At 27.2% G+C, this 27,795-nt stretch overlaps 5 protein-coding genes across 6 annotated transcripts; 3 read left to right on the forward strand and 2 right to left on the reverse strand.

Moving 5' to 3' along the window:
* The first annotated feature begins 185 nt into the window (after positions 1 to 185).
* Positions 186 to 3,954, forward strand: LOC118065208 (neprilysin-like). The gene is made up of 15 exons (XM_035080354.1): positions 186 to 258; positions 339 to 448; positions 534 to 674; positions 734 to 817; positions 891 to 1,102; positions 1,183 to 1,410; positions 1,495 to 1,617; positions 1,700 to 1,844; positions 1,960 to 2,168; positions 2,243 to 2,520; positions 2,593 to 2,651; positions 2,729 to 2,780; positions 2,890 to 3,094; positions 3,280 to 3,447; positions 3,569 to 3,954. The coding sequence occupies exons 1-15, from the start codon at positions 224 to 226 to the stop codon at positions 3,743 to 3,745; spliced, it is 2,226 nt and encodes a 741-aa protein (XP_034936245.1). The 5' UTR covers positions 186 to 223; the 3' UTR covers positions 3,746 to 3,954.
* A 148-nt stretch (positions 3,955 to 4,102) lies between these two features.
* Positions 4,103 to 7,374, forward strand: LOC118065221 (neprilysin-like). The gene is made up of 14 exons (XM_035080372.1): positions 4,103 to 4,137; positions 4,230 to 4,336; positions 4,417 to 4,554; positions 4,656 to 4,736; positions 4,834 to 5,015; positions 5,085 to 5,303; positions 5,385 to 5,495; positions 5,549 to 5,690; positions 5,766 to 5,986; positions 6,065 to 6,186; positions 6,526 to 6,591; positions 6,670 to 6,874; positions 6,940 to 7,107; positions 7,195 to 7,374. Exons 1-14 carry the CDS (start codon positions 4,103 to 4,105, stop codon positions 7,372 to 7,374), a joined length of 1,977 nt encoding a protein of 658 aa, XP_034936263.1.
* A 2,620-nt stretch (positions 7,375 to 9,994) lies between these two features.
* On the reverse strand, positions 9,995 to 15,168 carry Art4 (arginine methyltransferase 4). 2 transcript variants are annotated; one of them, XM_035080358.1, is made up of 8 exons: positions 14,710 to 15,168; positions 14,108 to 14,248; positions 13,517 to 14,011; positions 13,160 to 13,426; positions 12,809 to 13,031; positions 12,441 to 12,727; positions 11,206 to 11,342; positions 9,995 to 10,179 (listed from the first exon to the last, which is right to left on the reverse strand). In XM_035080358.1, the coding sequence occupies exons 1-8, from the start codon at positions 14,840 to 14,842 to the stop codon at positions 10,051 to 10,053; spliced, it is 1,812 nt and encodes a 603-aa protein (XP_034936249.1). In that variant the 5' UTR covers positions 14,843 to 15,168; the 3' UTR covers positions 9,995 to 10,050. The 2 variants fall into 2 exon arrangements, with proteins under 2 accessions (XP_034936249.1, XP_034936250.1); XM_035080359.1 differs by having other exon boundaries at positions 9,995 to 10,161; positions 14,710 to 15,165.
* A 762-nt stretch (positions 15,169 to 15,930) lies between these two features.
* Positions 15,931 to 18,099, forward strand: Alg10 (alpha-1,2-glucosyltransferase Alg10). The gene is made up of 4 exons (XM_035080355.1): positions 15,931 to 16,370; positions 16,470 to 16,824; positions 16,905 to 17,056; positions 17,168 to 18,099. The coding sequence occupies exons 1-4, from the start codon at positions 16,173 to 16,175 to the stop codon at positions 17,903 to 17,905; spliced, it is 1,443 nt and encodes a 480-aa protein (XP_034936246.1). The 5' UTR covers positions 15,931 to 16,172; the 3' UTR covers positions 17,906 to 18,099.
* Positions 18,100 to 18,516: 417 nt separating this feature from the next.
* On the reverse strand, positions 18,517 to 25,932 carry GlcAT-P (Glucuronyltransferase P). Its single transcript, XM_035080356.1, has 5 exons — positions 25,860 to 25,932; positions 22,194 to 22,420; positions 20,926 to 21,337; positions 20,103 to 20,260; positions 18,517 to 19,995 (listed from the first exon to the last, which is right to left on the reverse strand). The coding sequence occupies exons 1-5, from the start codon at positions 25,861 to 25,863 to the stop codon at positions 19,597 to 19,599; spliced, it is 1,200 nt and encodes a 399-aa protein (XP_034936247.1). The 5' UTR covers positions 25,864 to 25,932; the 3' UTR covers positions 18,517 to 19,596.
* Between the last annotated feature and the right edge of the window lie 1,863 nt (positions 25,933 to 27,795).

Here is a 27,795-nt window from a genome sequence, read left to right on the forward strand (position 1 = left end):
AAATGATGAATGATTCACTTTCAAAATTGTACCACATGCTTAAATAGTACAAATTTCTTTATTGAACTTTATATTCAAATTTATTTAGCTGTAATTACATTTACGTATTCATTGGATAAGAAATAATGATTCTGCTTTATAAAAAGAAGAAAAAAGGCGGTCATCTTGGATGTGGCCCAAATTATTAACATTCTAACCACTTGACATTTATCAACTCTGGACCATGGTTACTCGTAATCCAAGTTTCTTCTATCAATTGTATGATAAATAATTATTTAGTGTATTATTTCTTTTAATATTGATTTTTATTATGATAATTTTACCATTTTTTGTTCTAGAACTGTTTTCATCACTTTTATTTTGATTTATAAAATTAACCATTTACAAACTAAAAGTATTGATGTTAATGATGAACCAGTTTGTACTAGTGAAGTTTGTAAACGAATTGGTAACTATTTATTTCAATAAATAAATACAATATTTAATAAGGAATGGAATTAAAGAATATTTGAATTTTTTTTATTGTAATTAAGCTCAAGACATCATTCAAAAAATGGTCCAAACAAACGATCCATGCGCTGACTTTTACCTATATGCTTGTGGAAATGTGGCGGCACAAACTGAGAAGAGTTATTTTAATATAATACAAAATATAACTGCCCATCGTCTCAAAGGTAAAGTAATCATAAATTTTACAAGAAGTTTAAAATCTAAATATTTTTTAAACTTTCAGAAATTTTAGAATCCACTTTATCCACAAAAGACAATTCTGCTCTAACAAAAGCAAAAATACTCTACAAAACATGCATAGACGAAGGTATTTTATAACTTTTATGAAATAGAATTTTTAATCTGATCAATCATTAATTTTATATATGTATTTGTATTAGATACAATCGAAAAAGAAGGCGTTTCTGGTCTTTCTAGACTAATGGATCAGTATGGAGGTTGGCCGATGACAATGACTGAGTTTGAGTGGAACTTTAAAAAAAAGCCATGGCAAGAAGTTGATTCAGCTTTCAAAAAATTGTCTGGTTTTTCACCTTTATTTTCATTAGCTGTTCAAGTTGACTTAAAAAATTCCTCTGGACACATCATTTGGGTAAGTAATAAATATTTGTGGCGAATTATTATAATTATGATGATAGTCGGAATAGATAAAATAATAACAGCTTTTTTTAGTTGAGTCCTACATCAATAGCCGCTACTGAAACTTTCTTCCCTATAGAGCTTACAGAAGTATCGACAGCTAATGATCTATTTACGAAAGTACCTGCTGTTGAAAATTATAAAAATGCAATTAAAAATGCATCCAAAGTAATTGCTAAATATCGAGGATCACCACTATCAGAAAATACTTTAGATGAAGATGCTAAAAACGTTATTTTATTCGAATGGCAATTAAAAGCAGTAAGCATAGTTAAAAATTTATATTCTTGTTGTATATTGTTGTAGAATAATTATTAACAATTAACTAATATTCAATTCTTTCAGATTCAATTAAATAAAAATAGTACAAATCAAAAACAGGATATTAATGATCTTTATTATAAAACATCAATAGTTCATTTCCAAAGGGCTTATAATTTAATGTTTCCTCAAACGGAAAATGCAAAGGTAATTAATAATTTATAAATGATTTTACCTAATAGGATTTATTTTTACAATTTAATTAAACGTTATGTAACCGTTTATTTAGATTGATTGGTTACATTTAATGAAGAATCATTTAGCTGATGTTCCTTACATTCACCTTCAGGAATCAGAAATTATATCAGTGACATCAATTGAATATTTTTTACAATTATCGGGTCTCTTAGACAAGACATCTTCTAGAGTTATTGGTATTTATAATACATCATTATTTATGAAAACAATATATAAAATATTATCTACTAAAAAAATTAAAGCCTTTCAAATTAAAAATGCAAAAGTATTTAATTGATTATGTTTTTACAGTAAATACAATTCATTGGTGGCTTGTGAAGGCTCTTGGACGATATACAAACAAAGACATGGTGACTATACTCGATCAAATGTTGTCACCATCATCAAACCCTCGACAACCTACACCACGATGGACGGATTGTGTTTCTGCAAATGATATGGCACATGCTGTAGCACTTGCTTATGTACAAAAATATTTTCCACCAAAAGCAAAAGATGCGGTAAGTTAATTAGTAATCTGTTATATTTCAACAAATTATTTGTAACTAACATAAATACGGTTGGAATTTTTAAGGCTATTGATATGATACATGAAATAATTCACGAGATGGAAATTAAAGTGGATAACAGTAATTGGTTGGATGGTTATTCAAAACAAGGAGCCTTAAAAAAATTAAAATTTATGAAAGAATTTGTTGGATATCCTGACTGGTATGAAAATAGTGGAAAAATCGATGAGTTTTACCAAGATTTTAAAGTTAGTCAGTCCTTTTTAAATAATACTTTAGAAGCAACAAAATTCAAACTTATAAAAACATTAAAATTATTAAGAGAACCTGTAGACAAAAAACAGTAAGTTCAACTGAATTAATCATGACAGCAAATTACATTATGGTGATAACACATGGAAATATTAAATTATAGATGGGTTGCTATTCCAACCGCAGTTAATGCATTTTATTCTTATCCTGGAAATTCTTTAAGTATGGAATCATCTATTAATTACAAATATAATAATTAAAAAAAAAAAAAAATTACTAACAAAGTTGATGTTTTTCAGTCATACCCGCTGGAATCTTGCAGAGCCCATTCTTCGAAGAAGAACAACCAGAGTGAGTATTTTTTGTAAATAGCTAAGTAAATTTCACATCATAAATTTAATGCTAATTTTGAATGTATGGAAGCCAAGGAATTCACTTTGATTAATTATTTAAATTATAGTGCTATTAATTATGGAGGAATAGGAACAATTATTGGACACGAGGTTTCTCATGGATTTGATAACATTGGTTGTCAATTTGATGAAGAAGGAAATGTTCGCAATTGGTGGACTAATGCTACAAGGACTGAGTATTTCAGTCGAGCTCAATGTTTTATTGAGAAATTTTCCAACTATTCTATTGTATACAATAGTACAGCATATCGAGTATGTTTAATTCATTTCAATTTAAAACATAAGTAGTTCTATGACGTAAAAATAATGACATAAATTTAAAAGTCATCATTTGTAACTTCCTATTTTTCTATCTATTATTTAATTTATTTCAATTAACTACATTCAACCGAAAGCCACGATAAATATTTTTTTTTTTATTTATGTTGATTCTTCAGGTAAATCCATTCAATACTTTATCGGAAAACATTGCAGATTCGGTAGGAATGCATGCAGTTTATGAAGCTTTTCAAGTTCAAAAAACGAAAACGTTAAAAGCTAAAATGAGACTGCCTGGTCTTGAAAATCTTAGTAGTAATCAACTTTTTTTCCTATCCTACGCACATGTAAGAATTTCAATATATTATGATAAAATTTTAATTTTTAAAATCGCTATATGACCTAAATTATAACAAAAATATAACTGATAGCTCTGTTTACAAACTATAATTATCGTTTAAATTTCAGACTTTCTGTTCACGTCCAAGGATTGATACATTAATTAATCAAATGAGACTTGATCCTCATAGTCCGGCAGCTTTTAGAATAGTTGGAACTCTTTCTAATATGGATAAATTTGCAGAAGCTTACAAATGTCCCAAAGGAACAAGAATGAATCCAATTAAGAAATGTAGCATTTGGTGAAAAAATGGAATAGATAATTCGTTGATTACATAAAATAAGAGAATTTTCAAATTTATAGATTAGATAACAATAATATATTTATTTTAAAAACAATTTAATAATCACTAAAATTCCCCTCCATTAATTTAACGGTCCGTTGATTCTCCAATGTTGAATGTTCAATTATATTAATTGAGTATGCCCTAATATAAAATATTATGACGCACGAATCTTCAATTTATTTTTTAGTAAAATACCTAAGCAGAAATATCACAGCACAACAAGAGCGAGGTAAATTAAACGTCATTAAGTTCAAAATATTAGTATTTAAAAACGTCAAGAGATTGGAGAATTTATTTCATTTCTTCAGCGACAACTATGGCACACAGTTGTTTGTCGTCGTTTTATCAATTGTAAAAATAATATTTTTGTAAAATATATTTATATTAAATTATTTATTATAATGTTAATAAAAATTTTAATTAGAGAATTGTTTTTTTTCTAGAATTTTTATTGCTGTTATTATTTTTGCCTTTCACACTAGTATTTTAGAAGCTAAAAGTATTTTGAATCATGAACCAGTGTGTGTAACTAAAACTTGTAAAAAAACCGGTAAAATTGTGATATATGTTATTTTACAATGATCAAGTTATTTCTTAATTGATATAAAACACTAAATAAATCTATTCTAGCTGATAGATTATTGAAGAATATGGATCAAAATGCTGATCCATGTAATAGTTTTTATCAATATGCTTGTGGAAATTGGTCAGATGAAAAACAAAGTATGACGAGGCTCATGAGAGATAACATATCATTTAAATTAAAAGGTATTTTCATGTAAAAACAATTCTAACGAATAAAAAAATTCATCATGTATCATAGAAGATAAATAAATAATAAATAATTTATTATTCACATTAATTTCTAGAACTTGTGTACGCTATACCATCACAAAAGAATTCAACTGTGACTAAATTAAAAAGATTCTATGAATCTTGCCTTCAGATAGGTATTTTTCATACTAATCTTTTAAAATAATTTCTTTCATCATCTATTTTTACAATTTTTATTCTCAGATAATATTATTGAAGATCCGATATTAAATATTCTTGAAATTCTTGATAAAAACGGAGGATGGCCATTAATTATGATAAAGGAGGAATGGTTGTCAAAAAATAAGCCATGGCAAGAAATTGATATAACATTCAGGAAAATGATAGATTTTTCTCCACTTTTCAAATTTGATGTTTATATTTCTCCCAATATAGAAATCTCTCCTAAAATTTATGTAAATTATAATTTTATTAGTAATTTTAAAAACATAAAATTTAATATATAAGATTGATAACAATTTTAGTTGAAAACTACTAATGCTGATCCTGATGAGGAAATATTCTCTGGAGATATTCTTGAAAACTTTGAAGATTTTATAATGTTACCTCAAGCTATTTCTTATAAAAATGTTATTAACAAAATTGCTCAGATATTTACAGAACACCGAAATGTGTCTCTGGCAGATAAAAAGCTTCAAAAGAATATAGATGATATTATCAAGTTTGAATGGAATTTAGAATGGGTGAGTTAAAACAAAAATTAAATATTCAAAAAAAAACAAAAAAAAATTATATCACTTAGTGATGTTTTTTCAAATATTTAGATAAAAAATAAAACAATGAACGAAGATGATGGTATTTATAAACTTTGGATAAATTTTGATGATTTTAAAAGTAATTTCAGTTCGATGAATGTTACGACTACAAATGGAAAGGTAATCTTTACAAGCTGTTCTAGAAACATAAATAAATAAGATATATATTTCAGATTGATTTTTTAAATATGACTGAACAATATTTTGGTGATCATTCTGATTTTAATATTCCTGGATCACAAATAATTTTTACGAATTATCGTTACTTTTTGGAATTAGTCAAGTTACTAGATCAAACTTCTTCTGAAGTTATTGGTACGTGAATCTTATAATTGATTTTTATTATTAATAATATATATTATTTATAAATTATAATTTGTAATATTTCAGCGAATACACTACATTGGAATTTTATAAAGACATTTGGTCCTCATGCATCTAAACGACTATTTTCAATAGTACAGGACTTATTATTGCCATCAGTACGTAATCAACCGTTCAAACTCAGTAGCCGTTGGGACATATGCATATCAAAGACTAAAAATTTTTTTCCACATTTAACTGCTTATGCTTATGTGCAAAAGTACTCTTCTCAAAAAATTATCGATGAAGTAAGTTTGTTTATCAATTTATTATTGAGTGAAAACAAACTGCATTATAAAAACTTTATATTTAATTTCATTGTACAGAATGTACAAATGACAAAGAGAATTATGGAAGGAATGACAAACGTAATCAACCGCTCTTCCCTTCCTCATTATTTAAAAAAATACTGGATAAAATCAATCAACTATTCGGAATTTTTGGTTGGGTATCCATATTGGTATCAGAATGAGACACAATTGAACAATGAATTCAAAGATCTCAATATAACTGAATCTTATTTTGATAATATTTCGGCCGCATTTAAATTTAATTTAATGAAAAAATTGGAATTATTTAGAGATAATAACTACCCTAAAAGCCTGTAAGTTTTAAAGTGCTACAATTAATACTTGTATGAATATCCTTCATTAATTTACTGATTATTTTATAGATGGGTTACTTCTCCATTAAATGTTAATGCATTTTATTTTTTCCATTATAATATTATATGTAAGTTATAACATTTTTTTTTATTATTATAAATCAATAATATATTCTAATTTAGAATGTACTTTTTAGTAGTATTATATGGAATTTTACAAAATCCATATTTTGATGTTAAACAACCGGAGTAAGTCAATTTGCCAAATATGTTTTATAGTTATTATACATTTTCTATCATACTAATATAATATTAATTTATAAATAGCGTTATCAATTATGGTGGTATTGGTGAAGTAATTGGACACGAAATAGCACACAGCTTTTATGTATTGAAAAATCCATATCATAGAAATGGAACAGAAAGACATTGGTTTACGTTTTCTAATGACACTGAGATTCGAGACCAAATTCGTTGTGTAGTTGAGAAATATTCTAACTACTCAATTCTTGTAAAAAACAAAACTCATCAAGTAAGTCTAATTAAATGTAAACCTTGTATTCAAAATAATAAAATAAATAATAGTGATTATTTTAGGTGAATCCATATAAAACATTACAGGAAAATCTCGCTGATATTTTAGGCGTACAAGCCGGCTATGAAGCATTTCAGATCTGTAAAAAAAATAATAAAGAATCCAGTATAAGATTACCCGGTCTTGAACATCTTAACAGTAATCAGCTTTATTTCCTTTCCTATGCATCTGTGAGAATTTTATTTTTCATTTTTAAGTTTGAAATGTATTGCGACATAATCAAAAATTTGTAAATCTTATTTTCATTGATATTTCAGAATGAATGTAGTTCTAGAAATGATGATTTACTAATTAATAGCTTGAGAGACACTCATACACCGGCAATATTCAGGATAGATGGTGCTCTTTCAAGCAGTAACATTTTTGCAGAAGCTTTTCAATGTCCCAAAGGAACTAGAATGAATCCTGAAAAAAAATGTGATTTATCTAGTGAATAATTGCTAATGATAATAGTATAAACGAATATTTTTTTACATATCAAAGAGTATTCGAAGTTTCATTCATTACTAAAGATAAAGATTTTATTGAATCTGATATTTTAATGATATTTTATTATACTTACTAACACTTTTTAATTATTACTAAAACGTAAATTTAAAACTTGAAGCGAAATATTATTACAATACAATTATGATCAGACAAATAATTTATAACAATGCGATAATAGGAAAGGATTTTTAATATGTAAATAAATATCAAAAGCATATTTTAGACAATTGCTATTCAATTATTTTTAATTACCTAATACATTATCAATTATTAATAAATTAATCATTAATTCCAATGTGTCACTTCACTCGTTTCCTAATTATCTATCATATAATGATGATAAATACAAATGATACTTAAAAATAAATTGTAATGTTGAGCTGACATGAAGTACAATAATTATTTCATAATTAAATAATTACAAATAATTACAGTGACACAGTACAGTGATGATAATATAACATAGTAATAAAATTATGAAAAAATATTCGTTGGAGCCATATCTTGCATAAAATACTGGATTTGTAATATTGAAAAAATTACAATGATGTATGAACGTTGAGTATATTATTTTAAATTAAATAACTATTGAGTTTTCAACGGATTCATTATTTTAAAAAACGGTTAATACTTGATACATGTAATACATAATACTAATAAAAATTGTACGCAGTGAGTATGGACTTAAAAGCTGAGAACATAAAAGTAATAATAAAATTTAAGGCTCCAATCGATATTTTTGAGGTATATTTATATATTCAAATGTAAATTTTCAGTCATTGGGCATCGTATTAAAAAGCAGACACAGATTCACACACTCACACACTCAGGGAAAACTAAAAATCGGAAGAAATGGCTTATGTACAATATCTGACTATAAATACAATTTACTTTTGTTTTATTTCTTTTACCTTTCAGTTCCTTTTTTTAGTTTATTAATTTATCATTGATATAGCACTCGTGGAATACTTTTTTCTCAAATAGTAGTATTTTAAAAAAGAACTTTTATTCTCTCACAATAAGATTTAGGCAATAAAGTTGATAAATAAATTAATATTAAGTTTTTAAAAATAAATAAAATCACAATTTTTAGTAATAGAGATTGAATTATAGTGCAATGAAAAAACAAAATGAATAAATTGAATTTAAAAAAATTTTTCATTAAAAATTTTTAATAGAATTTTAAAATTTAGAATTGATTGAAAAATTAATAAATATTTTTATCTCCATTGCTAAAAATTTTGAAATTATTTTACTGCCGTAATCATAAAATTAGGAAGAAAGTTAATCAAAGTAGGTTTAAATAATCTTAGATCTATTATATTCAATTAAGGACTGTTAAATAGGAAAAAATAAATTTCTAAAAATGGCTGAATAAAATGGCAAGTTTTTGTGAATACCTATGTAAAAAGTAAGTTCAAATGAAGGATTTCACAAGCTGTTATGAACTTGTCGGAATAATATAAATTGAATTGAGATCTTTATTCATGAGCTATGCCTTCGGTTACTATATGAACTATTGATTTTATACCACACAAGTGTCTTACACCTGAATTCGTTGCCATCGACAAGTTTTACTAGCGATTAATAACTAGTAAATCTTCATTTTCATAAAATAAAATAGTTTAAATTCATATACAATTAATTATTTGAATTTAATGAAATTACAACTTATTTTAGCCAATTCGAGAGGCCTGACATTTTTAATATTATTTTTTTATAAATATTAACAGTGCACGCGGCATCATTTACAATTATTGAATTAAACGACATACAATGTCATCTATTTCTTACGTAATTATTATTACAATTATTATATAATTAATACATTATTGCTGCTTGCACTGTTCAATTCGCGTCTTATTCTATGTTTTACATATTCTAAAATTGTATAAATAGCTTCGACATCGAGCACAGAAATATCTTCTACTTATCTATTTGAAGCTTTATCTTATTTTCATTTTAATCTACTCGAATTAATATCGACTCTACTTATAAAAATCATAGAGTCTCATAATCACTTGAACTCTAAAGGAAACATTTAAAAAACGGATTGAATTACATAAAATTTATCTTTAAAGATTTCGTAACGTTATGCGACTCGTAGAGCATTGCAATTACGTCAAGTATTGTCGTTAAAAAATATTATATTTACTTTTGTTTCTTCAATTAATTTTTCAAATTTCTCTGAATTTGAATACATTTGGCAAACATTTGCTCGTAGTTACTGTTTATTTTCTTTAATAATTCTAGTTTTGAAAAGTGTAATCGCAAATATTATTTGTTTTGAACAATAGCTACGAAAATATAGCACGTAGTTTTCTTCTTGTTTCCCATGATAAATTGTTTCTTCCAAGATTTATATTGGAGGCAATGCTGTCAACTAAATTCATTCGAGTTTCAACAAGTTTCAGATCCGGATGAAATTCAGTCAAGCTGGTAGCATGAAGGATACGAACAGCTGATGAAAGTCTCAATTTGCTCGCAGGTGAACTGAAAACTAGCCTTCGATTTTGTCGATTGTTTATTATACTTCCGTTACAGCTGACTGATTGATGCTGATTGTTGTTTTGTTGTTGTTTCAATTTGCGTGAATATTCAGTGCGATAAGAGTTGGCCGAAGATCATTGCCGATATGACTGTGGTGTCATTCCATTTCCTGGAGTCACGTAATCGCCAATCATCAGGCTGGGATTGACCGGATAATGTGATGTATTGCCAAGAACCAGCGATTGCTGGAAAGTAACACCAAGCTGTAGCCGCGAAAGATACGCAGACGATCATTTTAGTATCCTCAAGAATACAATAACGTCACCGTGTTTACAATGACTGAGCTACTGAGCCGCTCTTATGTTTCATGCAATCACTCTCATTGTTAGATTTCACTTGAAAGATCATATTGAAGATACTAAAAGTATATTAAACTGTTATTTAAATAAAAAAGTTTGTTTTTTAACGTTTGATATAGCATTCAAGAAAAAGCAAATTTTGAGATAGAAATTAACAGTTTTATGAAAACTTATTTATAATATCTAAAGTAAGTCAGTAAATTGATTGAAATTATTTTTAAAATTTATAAAATAATTAGTTAACCAATTACATTAGTCAACAACTATTTTGGGATTTACTCATGGTTATTATGCTCAATTAAACTTGACATGTTCAGGATGGAAATATTAGAGAGAAAAAGTTTTATCAAGTCATATCATTAATTTGAAAAAAAAAAATCTAGTTTAAGTAAAATTAAAAAAAAAAAAATCAGCTAAAGATTTTAATAAAATAATAGAATTATTATTGGCAGTTTTTATAATAAGCTACTACAGATAAAAATAAAAATTTTTTCGTAAAGTTTGCAATACAGATACATATTATTACATCTTAACTTACTCAGCTGCAAATACTTTTTTCCTATTTGTTGACTAGTGTTATTATTCAGATAATTGAAAGGAATTAATAAATAACTGAAAGAAACAATCTTTGTAAATATTTGTTCTAAATAAAAATTGATAGTAATTCTAAGTACAAATAAAACATATTATAAAGTTTCGTAGAGTTTTTCATAATAAAAAATAATGAATAGAATCTAGTAAATTAATATTAATGATGTTCAAGAATATTTATAAATATATCGATTAAGTACAGTTTTTATTTAACGTAGCTTTCATATTTGTAAAAATAATAACAAAAATATCAAAATATTACAATGAGTAGCGACATGATTATAAAGCGGATGCGGGCAAGTATCTCGTCATAGATTAATAACGGTTCGCTATACTTACAGTTGCTGGCGATGTAAACATATTTGGCGTAATTCCACCTCCAATAAGTTGTGCTGCTTGTGTACTTGTTGCTGTACCTCCAATTCTTCCTCTTCCAGTACTTGAAATTGAACCCGGATGTATATTTGGCTGACCGCCTGTCACACAAGGAAATTAACCACATAATTGATTGCATAAAAATTATAATAAAAAAAAAAATAACTTTCAATAAAAACATATACGTAAATGATTTGCTAGTATTTGATAATAAAATCATCATTTTTATTTTTATGAAATTCTCTGCAAGTTATTAATTACACTATTAAAGAATAACAAGGTATTATTGATTAGCAATTATAATATGTTCATAGTAATAATAATAATGATTAATAATGAAGTAGTGAGTAATAATATATCAATGAATCTAAAATAAAAATATAAAAAGACATGCAAGGTAATAATTTACAAGCAGGATACATAAATAAATATATATTGTTAATAATAAATAAACAGATAGTTGATTGAAATGAATTCAATACAATCATCTTCAAAGAGCCGTTTATTGACACGGATTCAGTCTTACAAATTTACAAAATATTATTATCACAAGGGATTCACTGAAATATTTACAAATTCTCGTGATTATAAAGTGGCTTATGGAAATACTTATAAACACAAATACTTATAATTGAGAATTAAAAACTGCTTTTGAGATTTTAATTGCTCAGTAAAAAATATTTTAATTATCACCCGGGTCAAAGCTATCGCAAAAGTACGGGATAATAAAAATAAGTAGATTATCGTTATTGTATGAAAATAATTTTTAACTTATTGTCAAATCTATGACTGATAAAAATAAACTAATTTACTATTTATAACTTTCAACTTATAATTTATGAAATAGAATTTGTTTTTAAAACTTATTTTATATCTATTTTTTTTTTATATTTTTGGAATATTTGTAAAATTAAACCTTGTGTCATTAATGCCTCAATTTTAACTGTCCCATTTTTACATTTAATGTTTTTCTTCAAATTTTGTTTCAGAACGTGAAGGAACTACTTATAAATAATTTTATCATTCAGTTCGCCATTGAAATTTCAAGTTCAAATGAAAGTACATTGCATTCTTAAAACATGGATATTAACATACAACATATCCAAAATGCAAACCATCTTACACTAGTTCGAGGTCGTGGAAAATTGGATCATCTTAGAGAGAATAATGATATAACGAGGGATCAAACCAAACCTTACCTAGTGCAAGTAAATTACTGGGATTCACAGCGCCTGTAGCATCCATCGACACTTCACCCAAACCATTCACTGACATCCCATTGACCATGTTTACTGCCTGTCGAGCACCTTGCGCATCTAATGTTGTCCAGTATGATTCACTTGGTGATGTACTATTTAATCCTGTTGGTAATTGTGTTGCTGCACCCGTATATCTAAAGTAAGGATTCTTTAAGTCTAACGTATTGCTGCTGCTTTCTATATTTGTTCCTTCTAATTTCAAATCTATCGTTACATCATAAGATTGTCTGAAAGAAATGTATTCATGATAATTCCATTGAATTCTTCGACTTTAGAATTGATTACTATAGCTTAAAAGTAGTCTATACCTTTTGTTAGCTAATAGAGTAACTTTTCCAGATAACAATTGACCACTTTTACAAAATAGTGGATTTTCCAAAAGACAGCGAACTTGATACCAATGTGTGAGAGGTTCCGTTGGTGCTGTACTAAGCCAGAATTGATGAGTTGAGCCAATAAATGCAACATCAAACCAAAAAGCTAATCCATGACATGTTCCACTTTCTAGTATATGAAAATCAACATCTATCTCTACAAAATAAATGAAAAAAAAAATTTTTTATTCTGTCATTTACATCAATATTCACAGTTAATCAACATTCGTTATCAAGTTCTTGTTTAATATTAAAGAAATATTTATTAAATATTGATTTTTTTACCTATTTTGTGTAAATCAGTCTCGTCAGCAGTTTGGAAGTCAACCACATGCCTAACAGATTTAGCCATACAAATGCGAATATCAAATGTGTCAACAATAGGTTGTCGGAAGTACTCTTTGATTGCACTGTTACGAAGTGATGAAAGATCAACGCCATGGAAACAAGTTTGATACCAAAAATTAGCTTTGTTAAATTGTTCCATGTACAGAGTTTCATCAGAAAACGGTGCTATATGAAGATCACCTCGAGAAGGAAACATTCTACCACCTAGAATAATAAATAAACTCAATTTCTTGTTCATTTAATCATTAATTATGTGATTATAATCTCTATTAGATAGGTTAATTCATCAATTACCAGGTACAAGCCATTTTTTAGCGTGGAGATAAGTTTCAAGCATCCTTTCATTGTACAACATGTATCCCATAGGTTCACTAACGATGCAATCAACACGTTCAGGCAGTTCAATTTCTTCAATCTTACCAGCAATGACGATAATTTGATCCGAAAGATTATTCGCCGCTACAAGCAATTCTGCATGATTAGCCATGTTACTTGCTTCTACTGCATATACTTTTTTTGCTCCTGCTTGAACGGCAAAAAATGATAAAATTCCAGAACCAGCTCCAACATCTAGCACGATTTTATCCTTAAAATCTGAAGAATTTGCTAAAATAGCACGTCGATATGTGCTAGTTCTTATATAGTCTTGCATCATATTTTGTTGTTGAGATAGATAACCATAAAATTGAAAATACTGCATAGCTGACAAATCTTCTGTTCTTTCATTAAAAGCTGACATTCCTTTGCCATTTTTAAGTTTTAAAATTTGTGAATGAAAATTTCGAAAATCTATAAAGTTTTTTTTAAAATAGCTAATTAAATCTGATTCAATAGAATGAATAATCAGAGTGAATGTAAAATTTAGAAAATTATTATTCTGTTTACCTGACTCAGTAGAGAATGTTATTAAAAGACTTTCAGAATCTAAAGTAAAAACATAACTTTTTGTTGCAACTCGCGAGCATTCTGTAGTATGTGTTACAGGAAATTCCAATAATTGCTTAGGTCCTTTCTCACTAGGATCTTCTGCAATAATTATACAAAATCAATATTAATACATTTATACGTTTATTTTCGTTTTTGTTACTCCAATTAGAAGCTAAAGTTTATTCATTTAAAGAACTTCGTAATAACAGTTATTATTATAAAATTCAATTTTCCTCTATTATTCTTAATTATACTTTTTTTTTTCCTCGTATAGATCAAACGTTAAACTGACAACACAAAGGATTTGAACCTTTCCACCTGCTTTAAATCATTTACTAATAATAAAAGAAGATTTTAATATAATGTTCTACCATCAAAATAGTAGAAATATAAAGATAATGACTCCAATAAATTAAATTAATTATTAAAATGAATAACAAACATTGAGATCATATTATTTTTGAGACAAGGCGTCCAATTTGAAGTGTGGTTAGGTAGCGTCTGCTACCTTTATCGGCATCTTAATATCGATCGTGAAATGAAATAAGTTAAGATAATACCTGATATAAATTCGATGCTGAGTCCTTGAGGATCGTAGTTAATGTTAAGTGTGACAGGTTTATTATATTTCGGCGTTGACTGTCCATTGTTTGATAAAATCGACACTGTCACCGCGCAAAACGCCTTCGCCATTTTTAGACACCGCGTGCGTTTTTGTGCGCTCCAGTCTTACTTTCGCGGCGTTTTTACTTGAATTTATATGAAATTATACAATGAGTAACAGATACTTTTAACAATACTTCTATAATAATAATTACTTGATAAATAAAAAAAATACTGTCGAAGCGATTATGTTAACTAAACGCCGGTATGATTAAATAGTAATGGCAAATAATTACATATAAGAGAAGGTTGTATGATTTTCGGAATTCGGACCACCGACCAACCACCCCCGGCGTAGTTCGCACACGCGCACGTTATCTCTCCCTTCCTTTAACTATTTCCTTGTCTGATTCAGCCCGGCCGATCATCGACTCGAAGCTTCCCTGGCCTTCATTATCCCCTCGAATAACAAAAGCAAGCAAGCGTTGAGGTCCCGGGAATGTTTTTGCAACTCTAAAATCAACATTACCATAAATTTTAATACTTTCAACGTATCCGTTAAACAATGTTCACTTTGTCATAGGAATCAAAAATTCTCTAAATGATAAGAAGACGATTAACAACTATCTATTAATTATTAATAATCAATTAAATAACTAATACTATCATTGAAAATTTTAACTTTATACACTTTACTTTCTATAATTGTTTAACTATAGATTTAAATTAGCGTTTTTAAGAAGTACTTTTTAAAGTACATTTTTTGATGTTTTCCATAATATTTAAATTTTCGCGGGCCTATATAGTTGATCGTGGTTAAGAACGATTGGTGATTAGCTAATAAAAAACTAGACAATTTTTACATTTGATTGACCAATAGAATGATTCTATTACTTCTTTTACGCATGCGTTCTAACCCTAACGCCCTCTAATGTGTGCGTACAGTACCGGACATAAATTCTGTGTGATTTTCTATAGGAGGATGGTATAAGGAAATTGCATGTATAACCTCCAAAAAATTGAACAGCATTTATGTTCGGTACTGTATGCATGCATTTGACCTTCTGTAGATAAGATGAACGAATTTTGTGTTTCCGTGCCACCTTACGATCATGGTGGTCAATTTTAACTCCGTTTTATCTCCCACAAGATCAATTGTATTCGACACCTATCTCCATTTTGAAAAAATTTAATGCGAAAGAGTTTTTCTATATTTTATTACATTATTATATATTTTTTTGTGTTATTTTTTGATTTTCAATTAATATTGATCTTATTTATGTTTTTTCACTAAAATAGTATATTAATTTATAAATTTTCGATTAACTTTGTTAAAGTTTCATTCAACAAATACGTATGTTTTTAGTACGTTCATTGATAGTTTGGTTATGTTATCATTGCTTTATTGATAATACGCAAAATGACCGCGTCAGTCGAAAAACCGTCCTTTAATTTATTTAATCGATCTGTTATACAACAGACATTAGTTTCTTTAGTATTTTTTACAGTTACTTCGTCATTATTTTTTTTTCTTAACAAAGTACAACCAAATTATTATATTGATGAAATTTTTCATATTCCACAAACTCAAAGATATTGTAATGGATCATTTTATGAGGTAAAAAAATTTATTGATACCATATATAAATGGAGTATTTACTTGATTGATTGATATTCGATCATAGTCATTAACTAATACAAGCATACTTTGTTTCAGTGGGATAAAAAAATAACAACACTCCCAGGCTTGTATTTAATATCAGCAGCATTATTAGCACCATTTAAACTTTGCACAACTTTATTTCTGCGTGGAATAAACTTAATTGGTACTTTCTTTAATTTGTTTTTAATTTATCAAATATTAAGAACAACAAAATGGATGAAAAAAATCGAAGATGATTCACAAACAGATAAACATGGACTCGCATTAACAATAGCTTTGACTATCACTCTATTACCTCCATTATACTTTTGGCATTTTCTTTATTATACTGACGTTATATCAGTTAATTTAGTATTGTTAATGTACTTACTCCATCAAAAGCAATACTATAAAAGTTCAGTCTTCGCAGGTGATAAATTTTTTTACTAACATAAATACATTTACTCTTAGTAAATAAAGTTGATCAATGTTTCTAATTTATACTCGCAGGTGCCTTAACTGTATTAATTCGACAAACGAATATTATTTGGGTGACATTATTAGCTGGAGAAATAGTATTAAATTTAATTGAACAACAGACTCCTCAGAGTATATCTACACTTAATGATAGAGGTATCCATGGAAGTCCAATTCATGCTCGAGTGAGTATTAAAATACAATTAACTAAATATTAAATTGATCAGAAATATTGAATCAATATTTTTGTATTAATTTAATATTTTCTCCATTATTATAACTCGATTTATTTACAGTTGGTATGGAATAACGTCCGATATTACACCCGCCGAGGGATTGGGCCATTTTTCCAATTTGTTATTGATACATGTTCTCATTTGAAATATCATATATCAGTTGTCGTATCATTTTTAGCATTCATTATTTGGAATAAGGGAATAGTTTTAGGAGATAAAACTGCTCACGTAGCTACGATCCATTTGCCTCAGATATTCTACTTTTCAATATTCTCATTAGCATTCGCTTGGCCTTATATGTTGCCAAATTTGAAATCGTTTCTTAAGGCAAATCGCGAACATTGGATTATATCTAACGTCTTATTAATTATTATGACTGTTATTGTCCATAATAATACGTTAGTTCATCCTTACTTATTAGCTGATAATCGACATTATGTTTTTTATGTATGGAATAAGTTTCTAGGACGATATTATATCGCAAAGTATCTTTTGATTCCTATTTATGGTTTTGCTATTTATAGTATTTTCATGTGTTTACGAGATGTGAGATATTTATCGAAAATTATGTATTCTGTGTGTCTTTGTGTTGTTTTGATACCTCAATTATTACTAGAGCCTCGTTATTTTATAATCCCTTATATTTTATTACGCTTAAACATGCCAGAACCAAAATCCTGGCAAATAACAGGCGAATTACTGACTACTATAATTATTAATATTATTCAATTCTACATATTTGCTACGAAGACATTCTATTGGACTGATCAGGAAGGTCCTCAAAGAATCTCGTGGTAATAATTTCGTATATTTTATTGCCTTTATTTTTAAAACCGTACAATAAAACCGATTCAATCGGTGTCAATGTAATTGCCAAAATTTTTACATGACTGAGAATTAATTTAATAATAAGAGAAATGAAATAAATATAAACTTAAAGTTTATGATAATTTTATTACAATTTAAGCGAGATCTTAAAGTTCAATAATTTACTTTTTACAAAGAAGTCTTTAAAATTATTTTTTTTTATTGATATTTTCATATGATTACTATTAATACAAGAATTAGTAACATTGATATAACGTTACTTATTCTTTACCAAGTATTATACAAATATAATACATGTTTCAGAGTTTGGAATTGATTCAATCCTAGCTATGTAATATTAAACACTATAATATAAATTATTTGACGATCAAAACAAATATTTAACTGCGTGAAATATTGTTTTAAACAAGTGAAACATTTCTATTTTCATTTTTGTGAATAAAATACACATTTTTTATTTTATTTAAAATGTGAAAATGATTAGATATTTTACAACTCCCTTTAGATTATTCCTGAATTGTTTACATTTAAAAGTCCGTTCTCCTTCAAAATTGTTCACTATCCTAATTGTCACTGATATAATTGTCTTTGATATAAGACTATTTTTTTTTTTTTCGGAATTTAGTTAATTAATTTTTTTATTCTAAAAACTTATACTAATTAAATAGTTGTGCAAAAGTCCCAATGCATTTGCTACAAATAAATATATAAATGATGCACTTTATTAAATGCTCACGTAACAATACATTTTATGTATCAGTTTCTAAGCTCCGTTATTTATTATTGCTTATTCATTTTGCTCTTATTATATTGAGTATTACTAATGATTTTAATCTTATTATTTGGTAAAAATACTTGGGTTTTTCATATACTAAATGAAAACAAAAACTATTTCAATCAAGAAAGTTTCAATTAAATTTATTGATAGTTTTCAAGAAATTGTTGATTTTTATTTCAACTAAACTTATTTAACATTTGAGAAGTAATAATTTGTTTAAAAATTAATTTCTAAAATTAAATATAGAATTTTTGGAGATTCTGATTTTTCACCATTGTGTGAGAATAAAATATTGTGGAAGCCAAAACTGGTCAATCACTCTTGAGTATTACCTTTTTTTTTTTTCATTATATGCGAACACTTAAGTACCTGGTACTAAATATAATTATTTTGTTTCCATTCTCAATCTTAGGAGCAATAGAATTTATTGCACAACTCGGAAGCGCTCAAACTTTTATCACCTTTTAAAAACTAAATCTTTCAATAATTTTTAATTAATAAAATTACATCTTTTTTTTGTTGTCTAATTATTTATAACTAAATTATTTTTGCGGCCGGATTGATATTTTTTTTGTCATTCACTATTCAAGAAGTGCAAATTTCACTGAGTATTTTATATCAAAACCTCAGCATGAAAAATTGTAAAAGTGAATACAAAACAAATCTCCGTATTTGTAGCGTTCTAAATATAATATCCTCATCGATCTTTTAAAATATCGATTCGGAGACGGTGGGGTTGTTTATAGGCACTGGATCACATCGTTTGCTGTTCATCTTCCGGAACAAATTCATCATTTTTCATTTCCATCACATCTTGACCAGCATTTTGAGTACATTTTTTTCACACTATTTAAAAATGTAATTTGTATATTTTTCTTTGGTATCAAACGATTTGTTGTTTCAAATCAACAAGATTCGTAGAACGATAAAGTTTCATGTCTAATGGCGCACTTGGTTCGTTCTTTTTTGTTTGAGTATGCCACGCAAGAATTCTCGTACAATTATCAGCGAGTAATTCAATCTCATGTGGTTCAAATGGTGCTAGACTTCTGAGGAAGCCATCTTCTTCAAAACCAGCACGATAAGGCATCGTAGCATTGGGTCTTTGAAGAAGGAACTTGACGTTGACCGCAAAGCCTGCCATATCTACAGGAAACTTTCGACCCGCAACCCACCCATCGTAAAATCCAATGAACTTTCCGTCTTTTACGACTGGGGAACTTAGGCCAAATTTCGTACACAATCCCACAGGGAACATCGACACCTTCTTCGTCTCACGAATCTGAAAATACCCAAGAGAGAAATTTTAGACCAATTTCCTACTCTGATTGTGATGGAAAATATTCATATATGTATATCAATAAGTTGGCTTGAGAATATTTTATTTACCTCATCGAATAAATCTAAATCATAAGTATTGTCATCGTCAGCAAAATAAAATACTCCGTCAGTGGCATTCGCTCTGATCCATTTTAATCCACGATTTCGATTAGAAACCCCTCGTGGTTTAGCACCTTTCTTCTGTTTGTATTTAACAGGCATTGGGGCTACAATCAAAGTAACATTGTATTGATTAATTTTATTATTAGAGAGCCATTACGATAGCTCCTAGTTGAATGTAATTCGACTGATAAGCTAACTAATTCAATAAATTTGGTTAAAACTTGATGGTGAAGTGTTAGAAATAGAGTTAATAATACTGTAAAGGTTTTAGTTACTTTTTATTTAATTTAGTCGTTAGTAGAATCTTCTTTTTTAGAAATTAATATTGAGCTATTTTCTTAATTGTTTTAGAGAACGCAAACTTTTTTAATTACATTAATTTCGTCTCTGCTATGCTAGAGTATTTCTAATAAAGGCTCTTTTTACAGAATTTATTTTTCTTCGATTTTTCTTGAATTATGTATATAAGGATTTCTTTGAGTTCAAAAGGTAACATTTTCCAGGTTTTTTTATCTCTCTTTGACGTCAAACTCTTTATTATATATATTCAAATTTCATTGACGTATTTTTCTTTAGCTTTTAAACGTTAAAAAATTTACTTTTCTAAAAAAAGCCTTTTAAACATTTTTTTAAATTTAATTCATTAATGTTTTTTTATTTTTATACTTTTGATTAATAGTTATACTAAAAGGAAGCTAATCTAAAATTGTAAAGAAATTCAAATTTATAAAATGCCAAGGATTTAATATCAGGTTATGATAATATTTACCCGTAAGATGTTCAAATTTTAGACCGGTTCGAGTCAAGAATTTCGTAACTTCCTTAGTAGGAGTTTTGGCATCTTCTATAACTAACCAATGAACATTCTCAATCAGAAGTAAAGTATGAGACATCCTAGTTAGTTCTGGAATCTGCTCAGGTCTTCGGTAAGTCGGTGTTATAATGTAGAGTGGTTTCAATAAGCTGTTAGACCTCTGGGAAGGCAACTCTCGTGTTGACGCCAAGTTCACGGTAGTAGTTTCACTTATTCGCGATGGATGCTTTGTGGATTCCTCGGTATTTCTCACTTGGGTTGGTGCTCCAGTTTTACTTAATATACTTGTCAGTTCTTGAACTAAAACATTACCTATCTGGGGACTTAAACCATGTTCAATCTGGACAGATTGAACTGCTGCACGTATCTAGAAAAACAAATTATAAAATAAGTTTATTTTTTATCTTCATTTTTTTTAATAATTCGTTTGAAAAATATTTTATCTAATTATTCAATAATTACTATAAGAGTTTTAAATTTTTATTCCTAGTTAAAAGTCACTTAATAGCTTGCAGCAGTTATTGATTGTGAGTTGTAGCTTCTAGTCTTTTAAGACAGCAGTAGAGAATGTGTTTATAGAGCAAAATTAGAATGATGTTAAATTATTTACGATAAAATTGGATTATTATTTCAGTGTTTAATCCTTTAAACTAACTATAAATAGAATTTCAAATAAATAGTCTTTTTTAGTGACTTTTTTCAAAAATTGATTGGTCCTCCAATGAAAAAAGAAGTGGAATAGAATTTTCTCTTGAAATCAATTTGATTTAATTCAACAAATGATATATTTTAAAAAATTGAATCAATTAAAGATATTGTTTCATCATAATTATTATTTCAAAATTTGTCTTTAACTTTATCAGCGTATATCTATTCTCAACAGTTATTATTATAAGCATGACATAAATTTACATCAAATTAAACTAACAAAATTTAAATTGTAAATAAATTAATAAGAAAAAAAACTTGTAATTAAGAAAAAGAAGTGACTTTTAGCAATTATTCTTTGTAATACTCGTAAAGTTATTACCTCTAGTTAATTATCATCATTAAATAGTTGATTATTTTTTTTTAAACAACTATAAAGTTGTATAAATTTTTTTTATCATCACGCAATGTGTTAAAGCGAGGCGTGAACTCATAAAAGACGTTGATAAATAAGCTTTTCCCTAGTAAAAGTACTGAGAAAACTATCAAATGATCTATAGGAAATGAAGCGTTACCTTTTCCACGGTAATTTTGTTGTGATCGTTATCAGCATCTCCTGCATCCTCAGCATCTGGAATATTAGCAATGCCATAAGAGACAGCAGCAGAATCGAAGGAACTTAATTGATCTGCCAACTGATCAAATCTCACACCCAGTGATAAGTGATATTGATAGAGAATCACACATACTCCAACCAATGCAACGACTCCCACCTTCATCGACGGCTTCATTGTGTCGATACCTGCAATTTAAAGCATCAGATCATGTTTACAATATCTTGTGTAAGCATAAACACACTCTTACTTACTAGCCAATTTTATAAGTGACAAGTTTATTATTCAAAAAGTTCGATACTCAAGGTATCAAAGTACTCTCAAGAATTTTCGTTCACCCTAATCCGGAAGTAAAGTAGAATCTAGATCGATTTAGGGTATTTCAACGTAAAAATGTTGGGTAAGAGTTCAGGAAACTGAGATAAATTAGAGGAAGAAAAATTTCCTATGAGAATAAGTATATATATATATATATATATATATATATATATATATATAAATTACAAGTTTGTGATTGAATTCAATGTTCGATTATTAAAAATGTACTTGAAAAAAAGATAAATAAAAAATACTAGTGGGCATGTTATTTTATTGTGCTAGTATTAACTGGGGACTTGGAGCCATTATTTACGGTATTGTTTTTATGTTATTTTTGTTGAAAAAGCTGTTTTTAAACCAAAGAAAAAATATATTGAGATTACATTATAAAACAGATGATATTGATTACCATAATTTCAGATGAATAATTGTAAAATGATAATAAAGTAAATTAATCCTGATATTCAGGTAAATTGAATAAGTATCAAAATATAATATGGGATAAAATGAAGAGATTGTAAATGAGACATTATATGAGAAAAAAAAATAGTAAAGAATCGGTTGTTTTCATTCTTCAAATTGTTATAAAGTAAATAAAAAGAAAAAAATTTTTCATCCACTTTTTTAAATTATTGAATGTTCAAGTATTATATTATATTATCTTATTTTATTAAACTTTTTGTTGAACTTGATCATCATTAATGAACAATAACTGATTGATGAAAAATGTTCGCTCTCATAGAATGTTTCATGTTAATTAATAATTTAAAAAAATTCAATTCACCCTTGAGCTAAATTTACTTGAGCTTTCTATACTACAAGCTAGAATCTAAAATTTATAAGCTCATGAGTATAACCAATGGCTTGATTTATTCATCACTGGATGTTATTATTTATCAGCAGACGTCCGGCGATAATGGAGCACCGCCTACGTCGTACTTTTTTTTTATTTTGCTTTTAAAAATTCGACTTTTTTTGTTTTAATAATTTAACTGGTCGATATAGATAGAACTCTATATAACGTGTGCAAAATAAAATTCATTTCAATGATACATCACGTAAGAATATTCGATAGAAAGTTTATTAAAAATATTGGTAGATAGATATTGGAATGGAATTCGGAATATTTTTTTTTCTCGAGTTTTATCATCGAACGTGATATAATAAATAATGGAGATGTAAGATACTCAGTATATTTTATTTAAAAAAAACAACGTCAGTTTTTCTCGATAAATATGATTAACGAATTTTATGATTGTCAGCATATAATATGTGTGGAAACTCCGAATGTATTTCAATTTATACAGAATCACTTTATCAGCATTTTGAAAATATTTTTCTTCTAAATGGAATTTTTTTCAATAAAAATTAGAATATAATCCAGCATTGAATTAATTGAATAAAAAAAAATCAACGATTTAAAATCATTTCTAGACAGTTGGTTCAGTGGGGAGTAAAGAAAGCAATCAAATAATTATCAGTCATTATATATATATATATATATTTGAAAAAAAATAATAACTACATTTACTGTCAAGCTATTTAATGGAAATGCCTTGTTTTCACGCAAGTATCTAGCGGTAATATATTATTCTAAAAGCTCTAAATTTTACTAATCGATATTTACTTTGAATCAGAGTAATAATTTAGCCATTTATTACAGATGATTGGTTATCAATAATAGATTATCGATTATGTATAAATATTTTCATGCACAAAAACCATCTCTTGTTCTCTTGTTCTTAAAAAAAGACCTGCTTTTGATAAATTAAATTCTTTAATTCTTTGATCAAACAAAAATGCAAATTTTTTCTGCAACAATAATAAATATCAGCTGATAATGAAACATTGTTTTACTCATTAATGGCCAACATTTATTGCTTTCAATTTCTGATTAGATTAAGTATGGCAGTTGGTTGAGCATGAGTATGAATAGAGTTTGTATGAGTTTGTAACTGTTAATTCAAATCTCTACATGAATAAGCTATGGATTAAAGTTAAAATTACAGTTAAGTCAATCTGTTATTTGAATATTCAAAGACTGGAAGATCTATTATCGATTAGTTCTGATTCTCTTATAAGGATTCAGTCCTTTGTATTCAATGTCATGTGAAACCTTCTAGTCTTCAATAAAGGAAAATCAATAACTGAGATTGCTAAAGTGTTCACTCGTGTTCAACTAACTTCCTTGCTTCCTTGAAATTTCAACATTTACTAGCTCGTTTGTCAAGTCCTTGATGTTCAACATGTAGCAAGTGAAGACTTGTAAGCAGAGAGATGACTTTCAGTCAAGTATGCAAGAAAGAATAATTTAACATCTACATGTGATACAAAATAAATATTATTGATTTCGGGCTATGTAATTAGCATAAATTAGTATTATTATTAATGTAGGGTTTGTTATTATTGTTATTGTAGTTATTATGAGCCTAGAGAAACTGATTTATAAGCTCGTTCATTGTTTATTCAATCAAACATCAACGCCTGCAGTGTAACGAGTCTGGTTAGCAAATTCATGATTAAGCACGCTCTCTATAATTCAAAACATGTCATTGTAATTCGACTATAACTTTTAATAATTAGCAATCAAAACTTTTGCTTCGTAAACAAAAATTTTTGATATGGATAGTGAACAGCTTATATGCTTGATAGGTTTGGATCATGAAAGAAAGTTTCAAATGTGATTAAGTTGGTTGATATTATTTAAATAATTATAATAATTACTCTCATTTAATAATTATAAACATAAAAAAGAGAGTTTTTTAATTTTTTTAAAAAGACTTCTTCATCAATAGCTATTAAGTGATTTAATTATTTCAATATCGTTTATTAGAGGGCATATTTAAAAGCAATATTGGCATGTTTCTGTAAAATATTCTGATATTGTTAATTAAAAAATATTAATTGGAGTATTTTTTCTGAAATAATGACAAGAATTAGCCAGTACACAGCACCAAGTTTGTTGAACAAATTCTCTTTTGACGTTTAGTGGTGTAGATAATAATTTCATTAAAAAAGTTAATAGAAAAAACCAACAATGAAAAGTAACATTGAAAGAGATAAATGAGAATCGTGTGGTTAAAAAAAAATTTATTGAATTCCGATTTAGTTTCATTCATTTCGCTCAACGGTTCGTATATCTTTACTTATAGCTGAAAAATATTTCTTCCAAGTTTCTTTTCAGATAATATTGAAAATGAATTTTAGATTAGTATAGTTGTGCATTATGAATTATATAGTATACTACTGAAACTTTTGAATGTCTTTTTTTCTTTTACATTTTTTTCTTTTGCTTTTTTAATTACTTACCCATATGCTATATACGATAGCTGTTGCTTCGTTCTCCGTCCCTCCTTTCTCGAAGATCAGAATTTTCTTCTCTCTGTGGAAAGAAAGAAATTTTAATCAATATTTTAGTGTATTTTGCTATACAAAAAACTTGCACGTCTTTCTCCAAGCTCTGCTATTATCACAATAATAATTATAATAATAATTGTTATTATTATCCACATCTTTATGCGAAGTTTGAGTGCATCTTGAGTCATTGGATAATAAAATATGAATAATTCATAGTTTGATAGTAAAGATAATAAATAAGTAAGAAATTGTTTCAAGCTGTAAGCGAACAAATTGACGATATTGAGACCGGAAATATACATCCTACAAGTGTGTGCGTCAAAATTATCAGAGACTAATAATTTAAATGAAAATAATTATTTTATGTCTTTAATTATTTTTCTATCTAAGATGTAAAATTTATTAGACATAATAATGTCAATTTGGTTAAAAAAACAAGTTGTAATAATTTATTGCTTTTTTTAATAAGATTGTAAACTTAAATTTCAAAAACTCTGAGAAAAATGAATTTATTTCGAATTTTTATTCATTTTTTTACAAACATAAATAATAAAAAGAAATTTTAAGAATATTTATCAAAAATTTTTTCTATATTTATTATTATTTTAAATAATATATTTTTGAATAGATATCAAATGTTTAACATTATATAGAGTTTGTTAATCATTTGTTTCCGACTACGTTAGCCTTCAACATATCTAATCATTTCAATTCCCACGATCTGTTATTATAATTATAGTACTGATTATCCAGAGTTATATCTAAAAATAAAAAAAAATTCTGTTATAAATCTGTAAAAGATTCCATTCGGAAAATAGATAAAACCATTATAATCAATTATTTTTAATACAACTTGTAACTCATGTTGAACTAATTTCCAACGACTATAAGAATTCTCTGTAAAGTCTTACACAAAGATGATAATTATTTCAGACAATAAATCATGTGATTTTTCATCAGAAAATATGAAAATGTGTAAAATAGTCTCAAGGCAACATAAAGTTGAGGTAGTAATGCAGGTGCATAGAAGTGATGTCTTTAGAAATATGGAATTGAAGTTGTAATAATGCTTCATTATGTTCATAATGCAATTGTAGAATTTATACACTGCACTTGTGATGTTAAATAATAATTATTCATTAGAAATAATAGAATTCTGACGTAAGAAGTATGTTAATAGTAACGAGAACATTGCACTGCAACGTGAAATAATTGAGTGATCTTATGCTGAAATAAAATGTAAGGTGGCTTTAAGATTATCGTAAAGCTTAAGTTGCTATAAAAAAGTTTAAGACTTTTAATTTAGATAAGAAGATTTTCTAAAACTCATTTTAAAGTATTTTTTGAGAAATTTTTCACCTTTTAGGTGTTTATAGAATAGCAAAATATTCTAAAAATAATAAAATATCTTACTAATGATTAAAAATAGCAATGAGTTCAGTCATTAATAAAAAAAAAAGTAAATAACTAGTAAAATAAAAATAGAGATTAAATATTAGGAGAAATTTAATGAGTTCAAGTTGTAATAAAAAATGTTTCATGCTACTAATTAATTTTGATAACAAAATATTTAGTTCATAGCTTAAAACTAGAATTTTAACTAGATTTTATCTTGATTTGTATTGTATTGCTGATGAGCAGAATAACAGAAACTCTTGTTTTACATTCATCTATTATTGACAACATATTGTGAATGAAATTTTAATTAATTGTTTGGTTTAACAGAGTAATTTGACTTCCAATATTGCCAGTTTTATTATTTAATTGAACCGATAAAATACTTCATCAATAAAAGTCTTTTTCTCTATTTCCATTAAGACCGGAATTTTATAATAAAACCATAATCAAATGATAGCCAACTGATCTTTGTCTATTCTCATTGCAATGA

This window comes from Chelonus insularis, unplaced genomic scaffold, assembly GCF_013357705.1.
Source record: "Chelonus insularis isolate UGA/USDA-ARS -01 unplaced genomic scaffold, ASM1335770v1 contig_276_pilon, whole genome shotgun sequence".
Taxonomy (NCBI): Eukaryota; Metazoa; Arthropoda; class Insecta; order Hymenoptera; family Braconidae; genus Chelonus; species Chelonus insularis.